The 26,464-nt window shown below is 35.9% G+C and overlaps 2 protein-coding genes and 1 long non-coding RNA gene across 3 annotated transcripts in view; 2 read left to right on the forward strand and 1 right to left on the reverse strand.

Annotated features, from left to right (window-relative positions):
* The window catches only part of LOC138326197 (origin recognition complex subunit 1-like), a 57,060-nt gene extending 45,629 nt beyond the window's left edge, over positions 1-11,431 (forward strand). Inside the window, exons 2-12 of the mRNA XM_069272325.1 lie at positions 4,722-5,388; positions 5,821-6,028; positions 6,388-6,485; positions 6,802-6,903; positions 7,120-7,291; positions 7,771-7,878; positions 8,042-8,191; positions 9,381-9,670; positions 9,952-9,961; positions 10,025-10,139; positions 10,568-11,431. Of these exons, the coding sequence (XP_069128426.1) occupies positions 4,722-5,388; positions 5,821-6,028; positions 6,388-6,485; positions 6,802-6,903; positions 7,120-7,291; positions 7,771-7,878; positions 8,042-8,191; positions 9,381-9,670; positions 9,952-9,961; positions 10,025-10,139; positions 10,568-10,734 (2,087 nt within the window). The 3' untranslated portion in view covers positions 10,735-11,431. The remainder of the gene's footprint in view (positions 1-4,721; positions 5,389-5,820; positions 6,029-6,387; positions 6,486-6,801; positions 6,904-7,119; positions 7,292-7,770; positions 7,879-8,041; positions 8,192-9,380; positions 9,671-9,951; positions 9,962-10,024; positions 10,140-10,567) is intronic.
* Positions 11,432-12,273: 842 nt separating this feature from the next.
* Positions 12,274-15,071, reverse strand: LOC138324936 (uncharacterized). The gene is made up of 3 exons (XR_011208706.1): positions 14,766-15,071; positions 13,881-13,979; positions 12,274-12,444 (listed from the first exon to the last, which is right to left on the reverse strand). It is a non-coding gene; the product is annotated as an uncharacterized lncRNA (long non-coding RNA).
* A 13-nt stretch (positions 15,072-15,084) lies between these two features.
* LOC138324935 (E3 ubiquitin-protein ligase RNF14-like) lies at positions 15,085-26,055 on the forward strand (the record flags this gene model as incomplete). Its single annotated transcript, XM_069270209.1, is given in 9 exon segments — positions 15,085-15,300; positions 17,856-17,975; positions 18,321-18,459; positions 18,719-18,953; positions 19,465-19,584; positions 20,737-20,919; positions 21,477-21,576; positions 21,767-21,913; positions 25,862-26,055. Coding segments are annotated over 9 exon segments (1,325 nt in total), but the record flags the coding sequence as incomplete, so codon positions are not given.
* Between the last annotated feature and the right edge of the window lie 409 nt (positions 26,056-26,464).

A 26,464-nucleotide genomic window follows, 5' to 3' on the forward strand; every position in this document is an offset into this window, starting at 1 on the left:
ATACAAAATCTGATCCCCTTCCCCTAAGGAAGTTTCTGGCCAAATTTGGTTGCAATCCATGCAGAACTCTAGGACAAGTAGCGATTTATAGGATTTACCTCTATTACCCTTATTTGGCCCCGCCCCTCCTGCCCCTGGGGGGGGTCAGGGTCACCATTTATGCAAAATCTGTTCCCCTTCCCCAAAGGATGTTGCTAGCTAAATTTGGTTGCAATCCATGCAGAACTCTAGGACAAGTAGCGATTTATAGGATTTACCTCTATTACCCCTATTGGGCCCCGCCCCACCTGCCCCTGGGGGGGTCAGGGTCACCATTTATGCAAAATCTGATCCCCTTCCCCTAAGGAAGTTTCTGGCCAAATTTGGTTGCAATCCATGCAGAACTCTAGGAAAAGTAGCGATTTATAGGATTTACCTCTATTACCCCTATTGGGCCCCGCCCCTCCTGCCCCAGGGAAGGTCAGGGTCACCATTTATGCAAAATCTGATCCCCTTCCTCAAGGAAGTTTCTGGCCAAATTTGGTTGCAATCCATGGTGAACTCTACGACAAGTAGCAATTGATAGGATTTACCTCTATTACCCCTATTGAGCCCCGCCCCTCCTGCCCCAGGGGGGTCAGGGTCACCATTTATGCAAAATCTGATCCCCTTCCCCTAAGGAAGTTTCTGGCCAAAGTTGGTTGCAATCCATGCAGAACTCTAGGACAAGTAGCGATTTATAGGATTTACCTCTATTACCCTTATTTGGCCCCGCCCCTCCTGCCCCTGGGGGGGTCAGGGTCACCATTTATGCAAAATCTGTTCCCATTCCCCAAAGGATGTTGCTGGCCAAAGTTGGTTGCAATCCATGCAGAAGTCTAGGACAAGTAGCAATTTATAGGATTTACCTCTATAACCCCTATTGGGCCCCGCCCCTCCTGCCCCAGGGGGGTTAGGGTCACCATTTATGCAAAATCTGATCCCCTTCCCCTAAGGAAGTTTCTGGCCAAATTTGGTTGCAATCCATGCAGAACTCTAGGACAAGTAGCGATTTATAGGATTTACCTCTATTGGGCCCCGCTCCTCCTGCCCCAGGGGGGTCAGGGTCACCATTTATGCAAAATCTGTTCCCCTTCCCCAAAGGATGTTTGTCGCCAAATTTGGTAATATTCCATTCAGAACTCTATGACTAGTAGCGATTTAAACGATATACAGAGGACTCCACATAATGGAATAACGGTTATTCGAATATTTCGGTTATTTGCATAAAATTCTGCAGTCCCGATTTTTTCCTTCTTTATCTTTGTTTTTCAACTCCGTGTATTTGCATAGACTTTTACATGATCTCCGGTTATTTGAATAAAATATTTGGGAAATTCTAAAAATAAAATCGAATGTCTTTCAATTTTGCAATGTATTTTTAGCGAAATTCGCCGATATATGTTTCAAGATACTTCGCTCTTACTAGAAATCATCCTGGTAACAGATTAACGTTATAGTATGGCTTGTTATTTTATGCATGAATCTGCAAAGGTATTCGACGCTGTTACGATTTACATCAGCAGCGGTTGATCATAACTTTAGTATATTCACTGACTCAAACATCTAATTAAAGCATTTGCACTTTCAAATATGTTTATTTATTAACGTAACGTACCTTAGTTCGCGATCGGTTGGAGAAACCATGCTTCCTTACAACAATCGCCATTCATGAGTAGTTTCGTTCAACCAGAGTCTTGTTGACTACGACAGACATGTGCGTATCAAGCGTCTCGTTGAACGAGACATAAAAGCATGCAAAGTCGGCGTGCAATGACTACCGCAAGTTTCGTACAGTATGTAAGCTTAGGATACAAAAGATACTTGCTACGTTAATTGTTTCATTGCTACTTAAATATGCATTAATTTCTGAAATGTTATCAAGCTATTCGCCGCATAGATCGTTACAGGGAGAATTCTCAAAAGACATTTAGGTCGAGTGAACGCATGGCTTCATCACCTGCCGCCATTTTCGAATTCATATGCACATGTGTAAAAGCAACACTAGGCCTACTAGTTGATCGGCACTTTGAAGTTTAATCACGATCGTAAGTTCATTTTGCCAGGCAAATGTACGTAAATTTGTATATTATTTAGGTTTAGAATTGTAGACACAAATCCAATCCTGTTTAGTAGAATCTAATTGCATTTGATATCGATCGACGTGTCGATCTAACGTCGTTTAGCTGTTTCTCAAATATTCACGTGTCGATCTAACGTAAACAAGATAATATTGGAATATTTTTTGTTATTAAACAATTAAAATTGGACATGTAGGTTCCCCTAGGGCCCTAGTTGTGCATATTGCATTTTGGGACCAATCGATGTCAACAAGATGGCCGACTGGCGGCCATCTTGGATTTTTGATAGTTAAAGTTTGTTACCGCTATTTACAGAAAGTTTTTGAAGGGATCTTTCTCAAATTTCATATGTTGGTTCTCCTTGGGCCCTAGTTGTGCATATTGCATTTTGGGACCAATCGGTCAACAAGATGGCCGACTGGCGGCCATCTTGGATTTTGATAGTTAAAGTTTGTTACCGCTATTTCTCAGAAAGTGCTGAAGGGATCTTTCTCAAATTTTTCATATGTTGGTTCTCCTTGGGCCCTAGTTGTGCATATTGCATTTTGGGACCAATCGGTCAACAAGATGGCCGACTGGCGGCCATCTTGGATTTTGATAGTTAAAGTTTGTTTACTTTACGCTATTTCCCAGAAAGTATACTGAAAGGATCTTTCTTCTCAAATTTCATATATAGGTTTCCCCTAGGGCCCTAGTTGTGCATAATTGCATTTTGGGACCAATCAGTCAACAAGATGGCCGACCAATAACCGACGGCCATCTTGGGATTTTTGATAGTATAAAGTTTGTTACCGCTATTTCTCAGAAAGTACTGAAGGGATCTCTCTCAAATTTCATATGCATGTTCCCTTGAACCGTAGCTGTGCATATTGCATTTTGGGAGTGATCGGTCAACAAGATAGCCGACCGGCGGCCATCTTGGATTTTTGATAGTTAAAGTTTGTTACCGCTAATTTCTCAGAAAGTACTGAAGGGATCTTCTCTCAATTTCATATATGTAGATTCCCCTACGACCCTATTGTGCATATTGCATTTTGGGACAAATCGTCCAGCAAGAAGATGATAAAGCACGACAGGTAGCCATCTTGAATTTTGATAATTGAAGTTTGTTACTGCTACATATCTCAGAAAGTACTGAAAGGATCTTTCTCAAGGTTCATATATATAGTATGTAGTAAAAGTTTGAAAAGCAGGGAAAAGATCCCTCTTTCTGTTGTCAGACATAGATCATTCTTTGGTGGGCGCCAAGATCCCTCTGGGATCTCTTGTTGTTATTAAACAATTAAAATCGATTTACAGCTTCGATAAAATAATTACTTGTTGTTCGTTTTAAGTGTAAAAAATTTACGTATTTATCAAAAAAAAACGAAACGATATCTATTTGCCTATTCACATACATATTTGTGGGGTCAAACGGAGGTGCCAAATGTCATCTCCGCCTATTCGAATACTCCGGTTATTTGCATATTTTCTTCTGGAAAATGACCTATGCAAATAAGCGGAATCCTCTGTACTTCACACCAGTGAAAATATTAATTTTGATAAAACTCACTTTTGGAACGCAGCATTGACAGTGGAAGTACCATTTTGATTGTTACGTCATTAGTTTGTGTGTGAAAATATCATATTTTTGTGTAGAAATTTGTCATTATGTTCACAAAAATACAATGTAAGAATTGCAATGGCAAATAACTCAGTAAATTGAATCGAGAAAACAAATGTAATAAACTCCTTTTACCTAAGTTACAATCAGAGACAATGAGAAAGTCATTCAGCTACTCTGGAGCTGTATCTTGGAATAATCTTCCACTTGATATAACACACTCCACACACCCTTGTAACTTTTAAGCAAAAGTTAAGAAATTATTTACTATCAAACTTGATAATCTAAATGCATTATTAATTTACATTATGCTTAATATATGTTACCTATATCAAAACAGTTCCTATTATTTCGTTTAAAAGGGCCACTACCTTTCCGAAAACGGGTTTTATTTTTTTTTAAACAGGAATGTAAAACGGGATCAATAATTTTGTAGAGTCGCAGAAGTTATTAACTATACGTATACTAGCAAACTTATCATCACCTCCAGAACTGTTTAGTTAGAATAAATAAAATGTTAATTTTCATAACGCGGGGTCGTTTTATGTTTCCCGCTGTCATCCTAAATGCCGCGCGGTAGTTGACTATCACTGCGCCAGACCGCAAAACAGCGAAATGAATCTCCATTGTTATCGTACATTAGATAGGAAATCTTGCATATGTTTGGTGTTGTAACCTCATCTTAAGCCATTGATATATATTTTCTTTTGTTATTAATGTTTTTAGAGAACCTTTAAAATAGTACTATAAATAGTAATATGTGTTTCATTTCACTTTGTTTCTTGATGAATACCGGTTTGTGTTTTTAATATAATTATATGGAAGATTTCATGCTCTAAAGTATTATTATTATTATTATAAATAGAATATTTCATGTTTCTTGATTGAAATGGAAACTTCTATGTATGTTCTTTTCATACTCATTTCTTTATCAGTAGTCAGTATAATGTATAATGTATGTCAAATAAGGTATATACAATACATATCCTCTAAATCATGTCTCACTTTTCTTACTTCAGCATTAGACAAAGTGAAAGGAGGAAGTGCCAAGTACCCTTGGTATAAAGGGGAGGATGTGGTAAATTTCTTCAGCGATCTCCAAGACACTGACAGTGATTCTGTGTCCATTATATCAACTATGTCATCTGATAGTGGAATCTCCAACGTGTCTGGGCCAACATCACGCCCTAAATCCAATAAAACACCCCTAGACAAAAAATCAAGGTCAAGGACAGCAACTCCAACAAAGGTCACAAGCTTAAGGTCAGAAACGCCCAGTAAGGTTAGTGATTCTGGATCAAGATCTAGAGTTCAATCTGTAAAGTCATGTACACCAAACGAGGTCAAAGCAAAGGCAGATACTTCTAAATTTACAACTCCAAAACGGAAAGGAGGCTCCGGAGATGCTACTGGTGCAAAACGCTGTAGGACTGAACCTCGGAGAACAAGTGTGAGACAGGAGGAAACATCAAGGTCAGCAAGCAAGGTCGAGAGGAGGAAACTAGTACCAAGTGTGATAGTGAAGCGTGTAGGCAGTCAATACGAGTCGTTTAGGAACCAGACACCGGATAGCATAGAGAGACCAGCCCGTCGTGGACTTGGATCCATGTTTGACAGAGAGCGTCAGAAATCTGAGACTGACACCCCTGTCACTTCTGGAGGAAGGTCATTGAGGAAGCGTTCCATGTAAGTCTTGAATATTGGGGTTACTCCTACAAAAGTTTTGAATATCCTGAATTTACATTTTATCAATCAATTTCATTGTGAAAATTTTGTACTTAAGTAAAAATAAAATTCGTTTCTTTGATTAGTGAAAAGTTATATTTATCATTCAACTCTTGCTAATTCATAGAAATTTGTCACAGCAGTACGATGCAGTCAGTCATTTAAAAAAAATATTAACTAACCCATCGACAATGTTCCCATTTTAATTCAAATTCAAAAAAATGTTTGACCTATGAAAATAACTAGCTTTATGGTATAAATATTTCTCTTATCTTTATGTATTGATCCCAATACAGCATCTTACTTCAAAGGAAGACATTTATGATTGTTACATTTCTTATAGATAGTACTAAGTAAGTTTACAGATTTCATTCATAAATATATTATATACAGGAAAGTGGACTACGCTGATAATGATTACACCCCTGTGAAGTATGAGAGTGGAGAGGAGAGCGATGATGATGAGGATGTTTTCGCTGATGATGATTCAGATGAAGACTCGCATGAAAACTTTAGTGACGAAGAATTTCAATCTAAAACATCAACACGCAAGAAAAGAGGTCGGCCATCATCTGGCAAAACGTCACAAAAAAATACAAAGGTAGTTTAATGTAATTAAGATCCATGGTATTGACTTACACCTTGTAATTATTAAAGTCCCGAAATCTTTTATTTTGTATGTGTGTGGATGAAATATTAATCCAGTAAGATTTTTTTAACCCAAAGCTCCTTTAAACATCTCGCCTCCAGATGGCAGTTCTCGAAATTCAAAAAATTGAAAACAATTCAACTTTTGAACTTTGAAAAGAAATGCTTAGGAATGCTAAACATATGACATGTATGATGATCAATTATGAATTTTGTTTCCAATAAAAAGGGAGAAAAGACTATAATTACAGGAACAAAGACTGTTATTTTACCACTTATTTATTAATCTATTTATATTTTTTTTCAATTTAGTCAAGGAATTCTGTTGCTCATGTTGCTACTCCAACCATTCCTGGCAGATGTAAACCATTATCTTCACCCACTAGTATATTGGAGGAGGCACGTGCAAGGTACAGCCAATCAAAACCTTTTAGTCATGATGTTTTTGACCAATCAGATCATTTAATTTGACTATCATCTAATCTCGGTGCAAACAGTAATGTTGTATTTATGAAGACCAACTTATTTGAGATAAATACTTGTGTATAGGGTTAATAGAATTTGTAAATTATTAATGAATGATCAGGAACCAATCACAGGTACAATTAATGTAAAACTATAATGGCTGTAAAGAGTCAAATCAAATTTAAAAAATTGTTCATGAAGAAATATCGAAATCAGGTCACCAAAAAAGTTAGTATAAACTAATATTATAACTGTGTACAGGTTACATGTGTCCGCAGTACCAGACTCTCTTCCATGCCGTGACAAGGAATTTGATGATATCTACAGCTTTGTTGAAAGCAAAATCCTGGATGGAACTGGAGGGTAAGTGTTCCAACTAACATGGGAGGCATAGAAAGTAAATACGCTTCTATAATATCAAAGTGAAATGTGGCAGGTTTATTAATATGATACCAAAAGTGTTTCCCCAACACTTTTGATATTAATCAATTTTTGTCTATAGTGTCAAGGGTTTCTTAACTGAATTATCAAATTATCCAGGTTTTCCGAAATTTTAGATTGCCCATTCTCATATTTCAGGTGTATGTACATCTCTGGTGTGCCAGGAACAGGAAAGACGGCGACAGTTCGAGAGGTGACGCGAGCTCTGAAACAAGCTTGTGATGATGGGGATCTACCATACTTTAAATACATAGAGATTAACGGCATGAAACTCACAGAACCACGCCAGGCCTACGTCCAGATCCTAAAGGTTAGCACACCAAGTGATCAAAATCAATTATCACAGAATTTATAATCTTTCTATTAATTGAGCAGTTATTAGTCGAAATTTTGTTTGAATGTATCCAATTAAAAGTCATGTGAATGTATTTTGAAAAAGTACTCTACCGCTATCATTTTTATTTTCTGCTGGAAGGTTATCAGCTTTTCCTGAATGGTTAATTTCATAACTGGCTGATTAAATTTTTGTGACCATAATAATGTGCTAAGATATCAGGTCTTTCCATGAAATGATTGTAAGATTCAAATTTAATATGATATGTCCTAGCCATGAATTTAAAATCATATTGCTTTTCTCATATCGGCTATACTATACCTCATTCCTGTCTTTTAGATTCATTACAAATAAATCTGTTCAAACTTGTGATAACTGATAATCAGTATGTCTGAATATGTATGATACACATTTTATTTTATTCAAATAACCAATGTACTCGTATGATGTTTCAGCAATTAACCAATCAGAAGGCCACTCCTGATCATGCAGCAGAGCTTCTCAACAAGCAGTTCACCACACGAGGACCAAGAAAAGAAACTGTTCTTCTATTGGCTGATGAGGTCAGTTTTAGATCAACTACTTCATTTTAACGATAATTTCCTGGTAACTACTTCTTTTATAACAGATATTTAAACACCGTCTAATATATGTTAGTTAAAGGCGTGTACTGTAATTTCTAACCTATTTGTTATAGTTACAGTTGATAACTTTTGATTATTTCAGCTCGACCTGCTATGGACAAGGAAACAAGACGTCATGTATAACATTTTTGACTGGCCTTCGCACCCTCATGCCCGACTTGTAGTCTTAGCTGTAGCTAACACTATGGACCTTCCTGAGAGAATAATGATGAAGCGTGTCTCCTCTCGCTTGGTAAGTGTTTGCCATAGTTACCAAAAGTCTTAAGGATCGTCAAACCATAAGATTCGAATAGATAATGTACCAACTTAACGTAGACCGTCCCTTCTGTGACGTCATACATTTGTAACGTCGCTATCCGGATCCCGACAAACGTATTTTACTTCTCCGTACCCATCTATTACAACTCGCTTCTGAAATCGGCATTCGAGCAAGTATTTCGTCTAGAACCGTTTCGAGTGTTTACTCGATATGTATCGATCTAAAGGTGTGACAATTGGTGAAAGGTGTATAATTTTGAAGATTCTTGCAGGGAGTAAAATCCAAGAATCCTAACAGTCGCTAAACAATCGGATGGAATACACATGGATTTACGGGGACCCAAAATGAAAAACTTTACGTCTGTAGTAACAAATGAATGAGTGCTATCATTATAATTGTATACCTATCTTTTTGCAGAATAGAAATAAATTCACACAGTTTATGGATTACCAAGGAAGTTAGTGGTGTTTTGAATGGAAACATTTGAGTTTCGAGCTTCAATAGGCACCTTTGTAAGATATCGGTATTTTCGTCCGGAAACAGACGAACAAAATACGGAAATAAAATTGCTGGAAAATGTTTTCATTTTATTTTTTGTTAAAATCTTTACTGTACTTATAATTTGAAAGATGTATACTTTCAGAAAATAAGAAAACATGACTATTTTGATGCAATTTTTCACTAAAATTGGGACCGGATTAAATTTTTAAGATAACAATATTTTGTTTTATTGTGGAAAACTCAGCTTATTGGATATAGTTATGAATTCTATATCACCTACTGAAGGAATGAACATGTTACAGGCCTATTATTTATATGTCAAGGGATGTGACAGGGGGGAAATATCATTTATTTCAAAATCCTTAAAATCCGGAATATTAAGTCATAAGTACATATCTTTAAGCAACCCTGGAAGAAAATTTACCCGGTGACATATGATTTTTATGCGGTTTTTGTGATCAAGATATACCTGAAATCAAAATATTAAAAAATGAAAGAAATCCTTTAGAGGAAACCAGAAGGGACGGTCTACCTTAAATTTCATGGTCAATGGAGGGCATGACAGATCGTGTCATTGGGTAGAATTAAGTTATCATTATAGGGCCCTAGTATAAACAATACTGTATTATCACTCATTTTATGCATTGGTTTACCACTATAGGGCCTCACCAGGATGACGTTCCAGCCATACACATTCCGACAGCTTCAGGAAATAGTGGTGTCCAGGATGAAGAGCCTAAAAGCTTTTGATGATGATGCGATACAGTTGGCAGCCAGGAAAGTCGCTGCTGTCTCAGGAGATGCTAGGAGAGCACTTGACATTTGTCGCCGGGCAACCGAGATAACAGAAGCCATGTCTCCCTCCAAAAAGGCAAACATCCTCGTCAGCACTTGTCATGTAGATACTGCCCTGCAGGAAATGTTCTCCTCTCCAAAAATAGTTGCTATCAGGTAAGTCTCTAGGCACTGTCAGTATTTTAGGCATATCTGCCCATGAGGTAGGAATATCCTCCCAAAAAATCACTTGATTCTTTGCTTAAAGCTCTCGCTAGGAAACTATATTGCAGATGTGTTAAGGAATTTTACTTTAGTTAAGGAAGGATCAGGATTAAAATAAAAGAGCCCACCTGATATTTCATTTCTTATAATCACCAAAACTGATCTGACCTTCAATGAACTAGCAATATCCTTAAATTGACATACTTTAATGTCAATAATTCTATTTTGCTCAGGAGTTGTTCGGTACAAGAGAAAGTGTTCCTTCGGGCGATTGTGGCCGAATTTCATCGTACAGGGTTGGAAGAGGTACAAGAGAAAGTGTTCCTTCGGGCGATTGTGGCCGAATTTCATCGTACAGGGTTGGAAGAGGCAGAATTCGGCAAACTGTATTCACAGCATATTTCCCTTTGTAGATTTGATGGTGAGTGTTTATATTTTCTGTTAAGGTTTTAATTTAAAGATGCTCCACTCATCATTTGAACAATAACTGTTGTGTTTAGTCAGGTATATATATGCACGCACAATCGGTACTTCATTCCATATAGGACATAGTGTCACAGAATTTTTTCGTGATGCAATGAATTATTTTCAATATTTTCATTTTGAAGTAAAATTTGAAGCTCAAACTTTTCAATGGTAGTAATGGTGTAAAGTAAGTAGCTTTTGTAACTGAAGAAAATTACTTAATCGTCTGCTCCTGTTTTTAATAGTGAAAAAATACCATTTGTCAGCGGTGGAGCATCTTCAACTGTTCTGTATTGTCTATTATTAATATCAGTTGCTCTGAAGAAAGATTTTTGTATCTTTTTGGAACACAAACAAACTTGATGACAATATATTTCTTTTTAGATCTTCAGCCACCATCTACATCCGAACTGGCTGGAATGTGCTCTCGACTTGGAAGCATAAGGTTGCTACTTGTGGAACATGGACGTAATGACCTATTTATGAGAGTGAGGCTAAATGTTAGCCAAGACGATATATTGTATGCACTGAAGGAAAAAAGTGGTGTATGAAATTCTCACAAGCAGAGTTATAGACATCAAATGGAGTTCTTCATGGAGACATTTGTTTTAACAGCAGAAATGAAGAAGTGGTTCGGTCTTGGCTCAAAATCATATTTTACCACTTAAAAAGAGGGGGAAAATACAAACTCTTACAAGAAAAATCTGTGCCATTGGATTAATGGAATGAATATGTACAGACGAGTCCGTAATTTATAAAGTAAAACAGGGGTGATTTGAGTGTGTCTGGACTTTCAAAAACAAAATAGTGTATTGATCGATTATAAAATTGGATAACTTTGGAAAACTGGAAAATGTCTTTGACTGGAATACTGTAGGCTAATGATCTGCAATGCTAAAAGGTCATCTTCATATTTTTTGCTTTCTCTGTCTCAGGAAATTAGGATATTTGTGATGCTGCTTGGTTCAGAATAATACTTGGCAATTATTTCAAAATTTTAATCAATATGTAAAATAAGAATGAAAATTTATTTGATTTTAGATGATTTTTTTTTTGCATGGTCGTATTTTTTATAAACAATGTGGTATGAAAAGTAATTGTGAATTTATACATTCAAACCAAACATTTTAATTATTGATTTTTTTTTTAAATCTGGAAAAAAACTACACACTTTTAATATTTATACTTTTTGGTAGGTCTTTTTTATGATTGAAAAATTACCATCAAATATTTTAAAATTGAAATGAACTTTATCATAAAGACTTTCAATAAGTAATATGATAATTTTTTAACGTTATAAATTGTTATATTTTTTGTTATTCAATAAAGATTAAAGAGTAAAATGTTTTGTCGTATTTTTAGGTCATCTGACCCTTTGGATCAGCATGACATATAGACGTCGCGTTTCGTCCGTCGTCGTCCGCAGTGTGTTAACTTTTCACATTTTGAACTTCTACAGTTCTAACTGCGCAATTTAGCTGAAACTTACATGAAATGATCCTCACATGGTCCTGACAAAGCGTTGTTATTTTTCGGGTCCATCCGAAATCCAAGATGTCCGCCTTCTTGAAAACACATTTGGAACTTCTTCTCAAGTTCTACAATTGCGATTTGGCTGAAACTTGCATGAAATGATCTTGATGAAGTGTTGTTAGTGTTACATCTCTACTCTCTTGTTGATCCAAAATTGAATATGGCTACCATGACACCATATCTAATTAATTTCTTATATGACTTTTGCCATGGAAGTCAGATGACCCTTGGGTCTTTTGTTTTATATACATTACATGTTTAAAATTCTGTTCCTACAGGAACTTCTTTTTCTTCTTATGGTTCTTTGCCATGGATTTGTTTCCTTTTGCTGGATGATTTTGATTTGAATCATATTGCTGAGTTATGTTTCATATGAATTATAAAGGGTCTTTTCATATTTGAAAATCTCATAATACTTCAAAAACAAATTCAAATTGAACACTCCACCACATGGTTGTTGTTTATCTAGATATAGAATAGCTTTTAAACGGAAGTCAATAGTTTTCGCTCGAACTGATCAGACCAAGTCGACTTGTATGTATATCTATACAAATGTGTTGTGTTTCTTTTAATATTTATTTCATTTGTTAATCATACATACACAAATAGATTTGTACAAAAAATCCAGAAAAAATGTACACATAACTGTAATAACTATTTAAACCATCTTCCTAGTACAGTCTGAAGCTAGCTAAGGAATCCAAGTGTTCCTACTTCAGTTTCTTCATCTGAAAAAAAAAGAGAAACAAAATTACTAAATCAGAAATATCTACTACCAGCAATTGTAATGAAATACTCAAACTTTGGGTACTGATCAGCTTATTGAACCATGATTAATGAAACTTATCCGAGTCAGTTGAGTTAGGGTGATAAGATATATACAGTAAATTAAGTAAATCTTTAGAAATATTTTGAGTTAAACAATGTTCAACTAAACACAGCATATATTGTGTATGTATATCAATGTAATACAAGCAGATACAACATGTATAGTTTAGGCCGTTTTGAAAATGGCCAATTTTAACCCCAAAAAAGTTGGTTACCATAGCAACTGTATCTGCAATAATAAACAGCTATCACTATCATATCAATAGTATCAGGGATTTTTCCTATATTTGTAATTCAATTTAATCTCTAAATAAAAGGTTTGAAAATTTGGGGGACAAAAAAGGCACATTACTCTTATATTAATTAGTCCTTTACAAACTTGCTTTTTTTAGACATTTTAGAATGCAAAACAAGATTGACCCGTCGGGTCATCAAATAACCCGATTTTCAGCATTTGTACCAACATGTTCAAAAGTTCACAAAAATTACGTCAGATAAAGCCATTAGCTCAATTTTAATTACATCTCGACAGGGCTTAAGACTCATATATCAGGCCCTTGTATAATGCAGGTACCTATGTTTGTGTTTACATTAACTTTAATAAAGGTGTGAAATTGTAGCAATTAATCTATTCAGTCATGCATCACAATGTCCATGACCGTGTTTAGCCAGAGCCACCAAGCAAATTCAGACATGGCAAATTTATGCTGTTCAGAACCAGAAATAATCTCTTCAAAACTCTTCAAAGTACAAACACTTATGATTTTAGACAAAGATTTAATCACATGAATAAAACATAGTCAACGTGAACGGTATCCTGTTGCAGTAGGCAAGCAAGCCAATCATAATGGCTGCCGTTTTGTTTAGTCAAAGATAATAGTGTAACTGGACATTTTTAGAACAAAAATCTGGATTTCATTTAATAAATATTTTAAAGATTTAAAATACATTTTTTTATTAATTATCAGATACTAATTATATTAATACAAAAATATCATAAATATTATTGAATAACAATATGAAAATAATAAATATATGCATATTTTAGGCTTTAAAAAGGTTTTAAAATTGCACTCAAATGTGGTTCCGCACATGACCCTTGTTTTGTCCCTTTCAAGGGTGATAACGATTTGACCTCATCAGAGGTTGGCAATACTGACTTTTGGTTGGAACTACCCAGAAATAACCTATATCATTTCAACAAAATAAATCTCACCAAGAAAAATAAGCATTTTTATATTAAAGCCATATTCAGATGCAATAATTATCATTCTAACCTAACGTGCTGCAGGCTTTATGTAATTTGACAGGAAAAACATGAAGATATTATACTTACACCAGTCCGCATACATTCTTGAAGTAACAGAAATTCTTTATCACAATCTCCCTTTTTAACTGTACTCTTGGCTGCAACACATTTCCCATAAGCTGCTGCCTGAAAAGTGAAAATATATGGAATTTTGTCATAGGCAAGTTAACTTTAATGCTTCAACTCAGCTGAATCATTAATGCTTGAGGGTGACAACAAGGAAATTTCAATATCATTATATGTAACTAGCTAAACCAGCATTAAACCGTTCAAATGCAGATCCCGCTTGATCCATGTATGTGCTTTTAATGTATTATCCTAGTTATGGAGGGCAATTTAACTCACTTTCAATATCACAGCATCCTCAATATTCCAGGGGTTATTCTCACGGTCATTCTATCCATCCCTGGAATATCTCATAGTAAAACTAAAGGCAGCTCAGGAGCAATCTGCACTTCATTTGAAGATTAGAGAGCCAAACTTCAAACTTTTAAAGCCACTCAATGTACTAGCTTTTTATTTGATTCTTGATGAACATCAAAGGATGGTCCACCAAACTACATGTTCATCAGCTGTCACACACAGAGTGTTCAGTTTTGTTATGACACAGCCCAGGGGAGGATATTACTACAGTGATAGTAACACTTGGAATATCAAGGATGAGGTAAGTCACCGTTGTCAAAATCTACATCATTTTTTTATCTTATTGAAGCTAAGGACATAATAAATTCTTGATTTGATGAAAATATGGATATAGCTACAACAAAGAAAAAATAGTGAAGTAGTACAGAGTTGTTTTGATGACATTAAACTGTGATGCAGAAATTTGGTAGAACATAGTTTTGCACTTGGCTAGAATAATAAACTAAATACAGGTCCGGTCGATCAGTAATGAAGGGAGACGGAAATTACCTGTCCTGAACATCCAACTAAGGCCTGAGAGTATTTCAGAATTCTCTGTTTGGGTACTTCCACCGGCATGGTGGTCTGCAAGGGGAATTACTCGTTTCACCTTGCAGACAGTTCTAGGAGAACTGGCGGTATTCGAACTGGCCTGAAAGAGCTAGTGAAATGTCGTGACCATGATTTCATCACACATCGTCTGCACCCTAAATATTTTTTCCGGTTCCGTCTTAAACATTAACTCTAAGCTGCAGAGGACAGCATTAAAACATTGCACAACATTGCATTATGTCCGAGGAGACTGCCGAGGAGGGCACCTGTTATGTTTAACGAATCTGAGTCAATAATATGTTTTGTACGTATGGGATATTGTGCCTAAGTCAAGCGTCTATGAGATGTTTACAGAATGCTCGTTGACAGCTATTGCATGGACAGGCCAAGCAAACATTAGAGAAAAATGGCAACAGCTGCAGAGCCAGGTTACCATAGGAAAGGAGCATGGTCATCGCACTTGATCGATAACTTGGAGGAACAGAAAGACGAGGTAAGAGTTAGTAATGGGATCTACTTTATATACTCTGCAAATACATAGGTCATTAGGTGTTTACTAACACACGCTGGAAAGTCAAAGACCCACGATAGACTTATATATGGATATATATATATTACTAGTAATATATAGTGGGTCTTTGACTTAACAGCGTTCTAAACACTTATGTCCATATAATATGACATGAGCTGTCATGACCATATCTATTTTTATTTGTTTTTTGTCGACACTATAGTATACATAAGCCTATATTGAAATATACGACATTTTCATATTTATGCTATTCATTGTGTATTTTTTAGCTATACATCAAGAACGTTAAGCTCCTGTGCTGTGAAATTTTTGGAATAATACCAACTAATAGCACCCGATAACAAACTGGCTAACTAATGTACCCATGTGTCAGCAAGAACCAGGTTAAGGTTTTAATTAATAGTTTAACGCCCTTTTAACAGCCAGGGTCATTTAAGGACCTGCCAGGTTTGTTGGTGGAGGAAAGCAAGAATACTTGCAAGAAAAACCACCGACCAGCAGTCAGTACCTGGCAAATGACTGGGTTCTAAGTGGATGTGGTCCCAGAATGATGGGGTTCTAACTGGGTGTCAGTGGTCCCAGGGTGATGGGGTTCTAAGTGGGTGTCAGTGGTCCCAGGGTGATGGGATTGTAAGTGAATGTCAGTCGTCCCAGAGAGATGGGGTTCTAACTGGGTGTCAGTGGTCCCAGAGTGATGGGGTTCTAAGTGGGTGTCAGTGGTCCCAGGGTGATGGGGTTGTAAGTGAATGTCAGTCGTTCCAGAGTGATGGGGTTCTAACTGGGTGTCAGTCGTCCCAGGGTGATGGGGATTTAAGTGGATGTCAGTTGACAGTCCCAGAGTGATGAGGTTCTAAGTGAATGTCAGTCGTCCCAGAGTGATTGGGTTTTAACTGGGTGACAGTGATCCCAGGGTGATGGGGTTCTAACTGGGTGTCGGTGGTCCCAGGGTGATGGGGTTGTAAGTGGGTGTTAGTGGTTCTAGGGTTATGGGGTTCTAAGTGGGTGTCAGTGGTCCCAGGGTGATGGAGTCTAAGTGGGTGTTAGTGGTTCAAGGATGATGGGGTTCTAAGTGGGTGTCAGTGGTCCCAGGATGATGGGGTTCTAAGTGGGTGTTAGTGGTTCAAGGATGATGGGATTCTGAGTGGAAGTCAGTGGTCCCAGAATGATGGGGTCTAACTGGGTGTCAGTGGTCCCAGGATTATAGGGTTCTAAGTGGATGTCAGTGGTCCCAGAGTGATGGGGTTCTAAGTGGATGTCAGTGGTCCCAGGGTGATGGTATTCTGAGTGGAAGTCAGTGGTCCACTGGTCCCAGGGTGATGGGGTTCTAACTGGGTGTCAGTGGTCCCAGGGTGATGGGGATTTAATTTAAGTGGATGTCAGTTGACAGTCCCAGAGTGATGAGGTTCTAAGTGAATGTCAGTTGTCCCAGAGTGATTGGGTTCTAACTGGGTGTCAGTGATCCCAGGGTGATGGGGTTCTAAGTGGGTGTTGGTGGTCCCAGGGTGATGGGGTTCTAAGTTGCTGTCAGTTGTCCCAGAGTGATGGGTTTTCTAAGTGGGTGTCAGTGGTCCCCAGGGTGATGGAGTTCTAAGTGGGTGTCAGTGGTCCCAGGGTGATGGGATTCTGAGTGGAAGTCAGTGGTCCCAGAGTGATGGGGTTCTAAGTGGGTGTCAGTGGTCCCAGGGTGATGGGTTCTAAGTGGGTGTCAGTGGTCCCAGGATGATGGGGTTCTAAGTGGGTGTCAGTGGTCCGAGGATGATGGGATTCTGAGTGGAAGTCAGTGGTCCCAGAATGATGGGGTCTAACTGGGTGTCAGTGGTCCCAGGATTATAGGGTTCTAAGTGGATGTCAGTGGTCCCAGAGTGATGGGGTTCTAAGTGGGTGTCAGTGGTCCCAGGGTGATGGGGTTCTAAGTGGGTGTCAGTGGTCCACTGGTCCCAGGGTGATGGGGTTCTAACTGGGTGTCAGTGGTCCCAGGGTGATGGAGATTTAATTTAAGTGGATGTCAGTTGACAGTCCCAGAGTGATGAGGTTCTAAGTGAATGTCAGTGGTCCCAGGATTATAGGGTTCTAAGTGGATGTCAGTGGTCCCAGGGTGATGGGGTTCTTAGTGGGTGTCAGTGGTCCGAGGATGATGGGTTCTAAGTGGATGTCAGTGGTCCCAGGATGATGGGGTTCTAAGTGGGTGTCAGAGGTTCTAGGGTGATGGGATTCTGAGTGGAAGTCAGTGGTCCCAGAGTGATGGGGTTCTAAGTTGGTGTCAGTTGTCCCAGAGTGATGGGTTTCTAAGAGGATGTCAGTGGTCCCAGAGTGATGGGGTTCTAAGTGGGTGTCAGTGGTCCCAGGTTGGGTTTTAAAGTTTTCCAGATTGCTTGGATGTACCCTGCTCCATGTTTTTATTGTCTTTCTTACTCAAAAATAATGATAAAGGCCCAGGGACTTTGTATAAAATGTATCTCAAATGAGGATGTCAGCAAGAACCAGGACGTGTTATATCTGGTCTTTGTTACCAACAGGTTCTAGCTCTCCAGTCCATTTTTGAAAGCGAGGAAAACAGGTTGACAGTGTTTTCTTCAGCACCAGAAGAAATATCCGAGAATGAAAGCAAGGAAAATTCTAGATTGTTCCAGCTTCAGGTAAATGTTAGAAGCAATTTTATTTTCGCTTAAGTTAACAACCTCTGAAATAATCACATAAGTACATCATTGTCAACAAAAATAATACACAATTACTTAGTACGATCTACAGTTAGTCTTAATTCTGATTATGAGTTACTTTTTTATCTTTTTCTTTTTATTATTATGCCATGCTGAATCACAAACAAACTTGACATGTATATTTATGATATACTGTATTACCAAACTTACACCTTTGATGGGTGTGTGCAATGATGCAATTGTATCTTCTTTTGAATTTGTCATAGCAGCAGTTACTCATACTTGCATGTGTTCTCTATTGATAAAGAATATTTGTGCCAACAGCTGCAAGTGCCAGTCAAACAGGAGATTCACAAAGTGACATTAGATATCTGTATGCCTCTCCAGGATTCAACACAAATTACAGAACAAGGGTCGGAAGTACAGAATCCTGGTCCGGTCAACTACAAACGATCAGACTCAGGTAAAAGTTCTTAACAAATGGTCAGATATTGATGGGTACATCTTCTTACTAAATGGTCAGTCTTCGGTAAATCTGCTTAACAAATATTCAGTCGTCGGTAAATCTTCTTAACAAATCTTCAGATTCAGGTAAATCTTCTTAACAAATCTTCAGATTCAGGTAAATCTTCATAACAAATAGTCAGTCTCAGGTAAATCATCTGAACAAATCGTCAGACCCATTCACAGGAGTTTTATACTCATGTATTTGTCTTATCTAGGGCACAACCTTTTAGCATCCATTGTGATCTCCCACCTCACACCGCTTAATCTGACGGTGATTTTCCCACCTGAGTATCCGGCCTGTGGACCTCCACAATTCACCTTGTCCGCAATTTGGTTGTCATGGCAACAGTTAGGGGCGCTGTGTGAAATGTTGGATAAACTGTGGGAGGAGTCCCGTGGAATGCCGATACTTTACACGTGGATCGATTGGCTGGAAAATAATTCATTAAGGTATTTAAAGTTCAGTCAAACCTGTCTATAAAAGATACCAAAGAGACATAGCAAAAATGTCCTTTATAGACGGATATCTTTTATATAGAGGGAAATTATTTAGTTAGTTGTATTGAATTTTTGACAGATTTGTAAGTTAGTACTACGTTTATTAAACTTAACTAATTTTTTTTCGATACAATAGTTCTTCAATAAACGAAGTCAAACTCATATCACATAACTGTGATTGATACTGAAGCAGCCATACTTGTATATGTAGTTGTAGAAAGGGATTCTATATACGCTATTTCGAAATACAACATAATGATATAAATCTTGAAGACCTATGTCAGGATAATAATTTTGATATCATAATGAAGACATTCATCAATACATCACACTCCAAAAAAAGGCCTTGTAGACCACATTTATCTTATTTTGAGCAGTTTTTTAGGCCTACTAGACCACATTTTGTTTTATTTTAAGCAGTTTTCTAGGCCTACTACACCATATTTTGTTTTATTTTGAACAGTTTTCTAGGCCTTCTAGACCATATCATATTACGGGAGACAAGTCCTGAGGATAACGTTGCAGACGAGAGAGGGGTACCGGATTGTCTTAGCATTGAGGAAGCTGTGACATCTATGATGAGGTTTGGATAATTTTTAGGGCTGACTATCGCCTACAATTTTGATTATTGCAATACTATTCCTATCACGATAGTTTAACTACTGCTGACTACAATTGCAAGAGTATTGCGATAGTATTGCATTCTGAATTATATTAAAATCAAGTTGATGAATTGGCCGACTTGACATATATCTATTTCAGTATTAGTTTATAGTTACTTTCCTTTACCTACTAGCATCAGTACCAACTCAAACGCAATGAAGATCATGATTGAGAAGATTGTCGGTATTTGCATTTTGATTACATAGCATGGAAAAAGTGACATTTTATTGTGAATGTTAGTCTGTTTACCAACACTCAGTGAGTACATGATTTTAGTCCAAGTTACAGAAAATTATCTGACAATAGTTTGGTGTACTATCAGCAATTGTTATCGACTTTTTGAAAATGCCATTTATTGATCGAGTTGAGATGCATACAATCGCAATATATCGATAGTCCAATGTATTGCTACACCCCTTATTTTTTTCTGTCACCATAACTGAGTTGTAGGGTACAATTACAATATACTAGGTTTCAATTCCATCATCTGGTTCTTCAATTATCACATTGTTGTGTTGTCGTCATTTAAATACAAGAACACTCCTGTAAATACGGGTAACGTATTCGACCCAATAAGCGCCCATGTCCCTATAAGCACCCCTCCCCCTTTTTGAGGCCTCAATTTCAATTGCCCAGGCATAAATAAGGACCAAAATTACATAAAACGGTATAGATTTGCAATAATTTTGACTTATTAGCACCTTTTCTTTTTTATACAATTTTTAAGCGCCTTGGGCGCTTATTGGGTCGAATACGGTAATAACATTATAATTGTAACTAATACGATGAATTTACTCACAATGGAAACATGTGTGTTTAGTTGAATGTCTAAGGCAAACTTTCAAAATCCAAGTAAAATCACAAAAGTTTTTCTTTATGAAATAATATTTACATTACATTATTTTGTACCGAGAGAAATTTCTAGTCATTGTTTTTAAATACGAATGTCAATCTTCGCTAACTATTTTTGAAATGGAAATTGCGAAATTAAGTAGCTAGTAGTCTGTTTAAGGAAATCACAATTTAAAACAATCAATATTCATCAAAATATATTAAATAATATTTTTGATAGGTACAGTGCAGAGGAAGAAGCTTTCCAGTTTCAGAGATCGGAACATGAGTGTTGTGTCTGTTTCATGGAGTTCCCAGGCACTGATTTGTATAGGATGAAACAGTGTGGCCACCATATGTGTCGACAATGTGTACAGGAACTCTGTCAAATCCACGTCAGAGACGGAACTGTCACTGAACTTGTGTAAGTTTTACATGCATGTGTAGATCACAATTCAATCCAGATGTGAAGTTTGATAAAGCCAACATCAGATGTGTTTTTGTTATGCATTATGTGCTTTAATGATTTTCTCTTTAAAACATTATTAAAAGCCCACTACCTTTCCGAAATCGCTTTTAATTCTTTAAATGGGAAAGTAAAACAAGATTGATAAAATTGTAGATCAACACAAGTTATTATCTTAATATAAATATTACACTTAACACCCTCATCTGAATAATTGAATTAATATAGATTACATGTTTTATAATGCGGGTCGTCTTATGTTTCCTGTCGTCACCCTGATTACTGCACAAAAGTTAATTATCATTTGCAATAGACGACACAACAGTAAAATGGACCTTCATCGTTAACAGAGATTTACATATGGAATCTAGCATTTGTTTGGTGTTGTAATTTAACCTTAGTCCATCGATGCACTTGGTATTACATTGTATTAAACTTTAATTTTTTGTTTAGGATAGTGTAGTGATACTATTGTGGTTGATTTAGCGGTGTTATATGTTACATTGGTGTTACAGGTGCCCTGAGGCAGAATGTCAGACAGATATTCCACCTAACATTATCAGAGAAGCGGTGGGAGAGGAGCAGTATGGTCGATACGAACGTCTTGCTTTACAGGTAGGGAAAGCTGTTTAGATATGGTGACATTTTGTGGAGACAGGACAGTCATATTTGTTGTTGCACTGACCATGCATGTTGTATAAATCTCATGATCTGTCAATCAATCAATCAATAAACATGTTATAAGGATCACAGACATGTACTGTAAAGCAAAGGAGCTATATCGTCTGTCATCTTAATTTTACAGAAAGCACTGGACAACATGGGAGACATTGTGTGGTGTCCGCGGTGTGAAGGCGTGGTTGTAAGGGAGAGTGACAACGCTCTCAACCTTGCCTACTGTATTGCCTGTCAGTTCTCATTCTGTACCATCTGTAAGAAACTCTGGCATCAGGTAAGTCGATGCTAAAACTATTTTCTGATATGAAAAAGAACAGATTTTAATCCTGTACAAATAATTATGAATTGAAATTAATACACTTGTATCAGAAAATGCACTTGTTCAGTCGTCTAAGACAAAGTCTTAAAGATGCTCCACCGCTGACAAATGGTGTTTTTTCACTATCAAAAACAGGAGGAGACGATTTAGTATTTGTCTTCTTTTACAAAAGTTACTTACTTTACACCATTACCAAAGTTAAAAAGTTTGAGCTTCTAATTTTAATTCAAGTTACAAATATGAAAAATAATTAATTGCATCCCGAAAAAAATCTGTGGCACTATATCCTATATGGAATGAAGTACTGATTGCGCATACACCAAAGGCAAAATAAATCATTTCATGTTATTTTTTTGTTTTAATTAGGCATATATATACACGATTAAACACCAATTATTGTTCAAATGAAGAATATCATTTATGCTCTGTCGGCAGTGGAGCATCTTTAATTGACATTCCCATTTTATCTTGTCTGATCTTCAGCATAGTTAATAGTGTCGCCATCAATAATTTTAATTTCAGTAGTAACATCAATTTTTAATTCCTTGATAATAATAACTGTTAAGCAAAAATGGAACAGACATTTTGATGATGTCATTAAGAAATGACCAGTTCTCCACAAAAATGGTGTCTTCATTTGTTGTCGAGTTTTAAAGTTATATGTGCCGTAACTGGACGAAAATTTTGACAGGTTATTTTTTCTTCATTAATCTATTGAAAACCGTAAGGTTTGATGAATTTAGCCGTGAAAATCATTCAAATGGTGCCAGATGTCTGAAAAACGTTAGTTGCAACACAGAATTTAAGTACTGTAAAATTGTTGGTTTTTATGCCTTATGTATGTTTATATGGAACATACCTGCAGAAATCACTTTACAATGACTATAATAACGCTATAAAAATGCTAAATGAAATTGTAGACCACGATTTGGCTTTATGGTCCGACCGTATGTACTCATTTCACTTCACTATAGATGTACATATAATGATTTTTGGCAGTACTGCCAAAAATCATTTTCAGCTCTTATATGTACTCGTAAAATTAAAACGTAAGCATTGAAAATACTGTATTTCTCAAAATGTTGGTAACTTTTGGTAATAAATAACATATCAAAAGCTCATCTTGATTCGTGAGTATGAAAAATACAGCACATATAACTTAAATCGTCTGCTGCATATACTCCTTACATCTAATACGATTGTAACTAATATTGCCAGCTAGTTTCTGTCAATTGGGTGAGTTGAAAAACTCAAAAATTGTATGTTGGTGAGGGTTTTGTTTTGAATAATATTAGAACTTTTTTCGAACAGCTTTGTTCAACATCAAAATTATTGAACCATAGAAAATTTGTATTTGTTTGTGTTAATGCTATTTTCACCACCAATCCTTACGCTTTCTCTTTATCAATATATACTTCAATATCAAATGATGATTATTTTTTCTCAGCTAGTTTTCATACTTAATCCGACTTTTTGATTGGCTGGTTCTTTTTCTTAATAACTCTATGAAGAAGAAATCTGAGAATGTTGTGAAAATCTGATGTAATCCTGACGTCACAATAGAGACGTGGACATTGGGTATTGATTTGTTCCGTATACATTAAATAATGCTTTTGAAAACAGACCTGAGGTAAAAGACAATAGAAGGCTGTCATGATGTGTGCATGGTTTTACTTGCATACATAAGTGAGCAACACAAGAGTGTAGTACAAAAATCTTATTTTAATTAATATAAGACTTTTGCTTTCTTTATTTTAAAATCTTTTCGTTTATTTTTAAGAATTTTGATAAAGAAGAATGTCAAATAAACATATATATGGTTTTTCTTTGATCAGTTCAGTTGAATATTGTTGAATATCGATATCAAAGTCGGTCACAAGAGATTTGACTGCTGATAGATACACAAAGCTTTGAATTGAGCTTAATTTTCATATAGCACACAGTATCTGTTTTCTGGGGAATAGAAATCTAAAAACAGCTTAATGTAATGATTTAGTCATATATTTATCATTAGAAAATTATTAATTTTTTCACTATAATGATAATTATAATTGTAAAAACAGAATGGTGTATCTTATTGTCATATAATCAACATAAATTAAAACTAAAAATTATTTTGAATTATATTATCATTTGTGGCAGTATTGCAAAAAAAATATTACATTTACATATATGGTTAAGTGAAACAAATACATACAGTCAGACCATGAAGTCAAATTATATATATATGGTCTACAATGTCATTTCTTATAATTATGTTTGATTCAATTAAGCTGTACTTTGTATGGTTTGAGTCTAAGGGATTACATCCAGTAACCTTTTAACTCTGTAATTTAAATGAGGTTGACATACAACATGCTTATTTTAATGCAGTTGACCTATACTACATGTATATCTGAGCTATATGGATACACTGTTCTTGCCATTATAATGCAACAAACTCTGTCCTATGAGCTGACATGAAATGCTATATATTTTTGGGTATATTTTTTCATCTCTTGGTTCCAATAAACATACAAAACAATCACATTTATGTAAACTAATGTTCAAAATGAAATTTGTTGGTTGCAACTTTGGGGGTGTCACTATAATCATGAAATCCATATATACATGTGCGGCATATATGTTCATTTCGATAATTAATGTAATGGCCTTGAAATCATCTTTTTTGCCTTTTCCTCAAATACATATTAAAATCATATACGAATAACAAAAAAAACAATTACACAGAAGCTGTATTTTCAGTACATCAGAATGAAATCACTGAATACACTGAATTTAATGAGACACTGTTTCATGTTTGATACCTTATTATTATTCAAAATATGATTGCAGAATTTACTCTTTGTGTTTATTCCCCATAATGCATGCTTCTTAGATTAATACCACAATCTATTTTTCATAAATCAGACTGAATTCGATCATTATGATAAAAACAGACACAAACAGTGTTAAATTATGATACTTATGTTGAAATAAAATACCTAAAATAAGCTTTTATTACCTAATGATGGCTTGAAAAGTATACATGAAAATTAAAGTGTATTTTGATATTTTCAACATTTACAAAATAATTTTAAATATAGATGGCTTATGATATTGTGTAAAATACAGATAACCTTGAGTGAGTTCAGGTTGTAAATATTAAGCATTGGCTTTCCGTTGGCATTCATAGTCAATATGAATACCAACTGGAGGGAGGCAAATTTCATGATGTGCTTTAGCTTCATGGACATTGCTAATGATACAAAAAAAGCCTTTCAATCAATATCAATTAAATATGCAGGAATGAAAGAAATAATATGCATATGCACGAAGAAGGTTGTATATAGGATACTACCCAATTGATGTTGTCAGAGTAAATTGAAGATTGCCATAAAGGGATATGATAAAGGAAAGGAAAGGAAGGAAATATTTATAAATCATTGACTCATGGTTGACCCTATTTTGTGATTTGCTATTTGTTTATCAATAATGAAATAAATTGTCATCTTATGATAGAGTGCTTGCATTTATAATACAACACTTTTACCTGGAATTTATAGTTGTCCATCTGGGAATTTACATGGTGTGTATGATATGATGTTCACCAATATCAAATTCATTTATCTAAGGAATTGCAATGTCTTTCGATTATTGTATCGCATAATGCATGTTTTTTGTTTTGAGTAGAATTAAGGAAATAGAAAATTAACTCTAAAAAGGTGTATAAAAAATTTCTTTACCATTGCAATTTGACAACAATTGATGGCCATGCTGTTGTGCATTGAGATTTATCATTTATGTTAACAATGCAAATCAGAATTCTTGGTTTGTAACGTTTTTTAAGCTTAAGTCTTAGTACTCTCAGTACTTTGATTACTGATGAACATTATTGTCACCCAACTCTGTTAATCACTGCAGGGAGAGAGATGTATGGATATACAGGAGACTCTGAAAGAAATGGAGGGAAAACTGAAAGCTCAGAAAGAGTCTGAACGTGGAGCTATAAAACGTAAAATGCAACGACTACAGGAAGAAGCAAGTAGCAATATATACATTCAGAACAAGGCAAAGACTTGTCCTTCTTGTCAGTCCAGCTTACAGAAAATTAGTGGGTAAGTGTCATTGAAGGTGTACAATATAATGAGTCAATAGTGTATAATTTCACAAAATTAATCGTCTTGCAAAATTGATCAAAATCGTGGTTATATATGTTACAGCCAAGTCAAATGAATGATGTTTTCAAAGGCTACAGAGATAATTCGCAAAATTAAACCCCCATGAATAAGTTTCAAACATTAAATTGTGAAATTTGTCCCATGATATTTGACAACTGTACAGTGTCAATGTCAGGAAAATATTGTGTACTTAAAAACGAAAGAATAACAGTAGGTCAATGAAATAAGGAATGTCGGACAATTAATGGGTGATTGTCTTATTTATAAAAATCCTAGAAAATATACATTTTTTTTATATCAGAGACAGAAAAATTAAGAAAATAGTGACAGATTCTTTCCACTGCCA

This window comes from Argopecten irradians, chromosome 6 (assembly GCF_041381155.1).
Source record: "Argopecten irradians isolate NY chromosome 6, Ai_NY, whole genome shotgun sequence".
In the NCBI taxonomy this organism is placed as follows: Eukaryota; Metazoa; Mollusca; class Bivalvia; order Pectinida; family Pectinidae; genus Argopecten; species Argopecten irradians.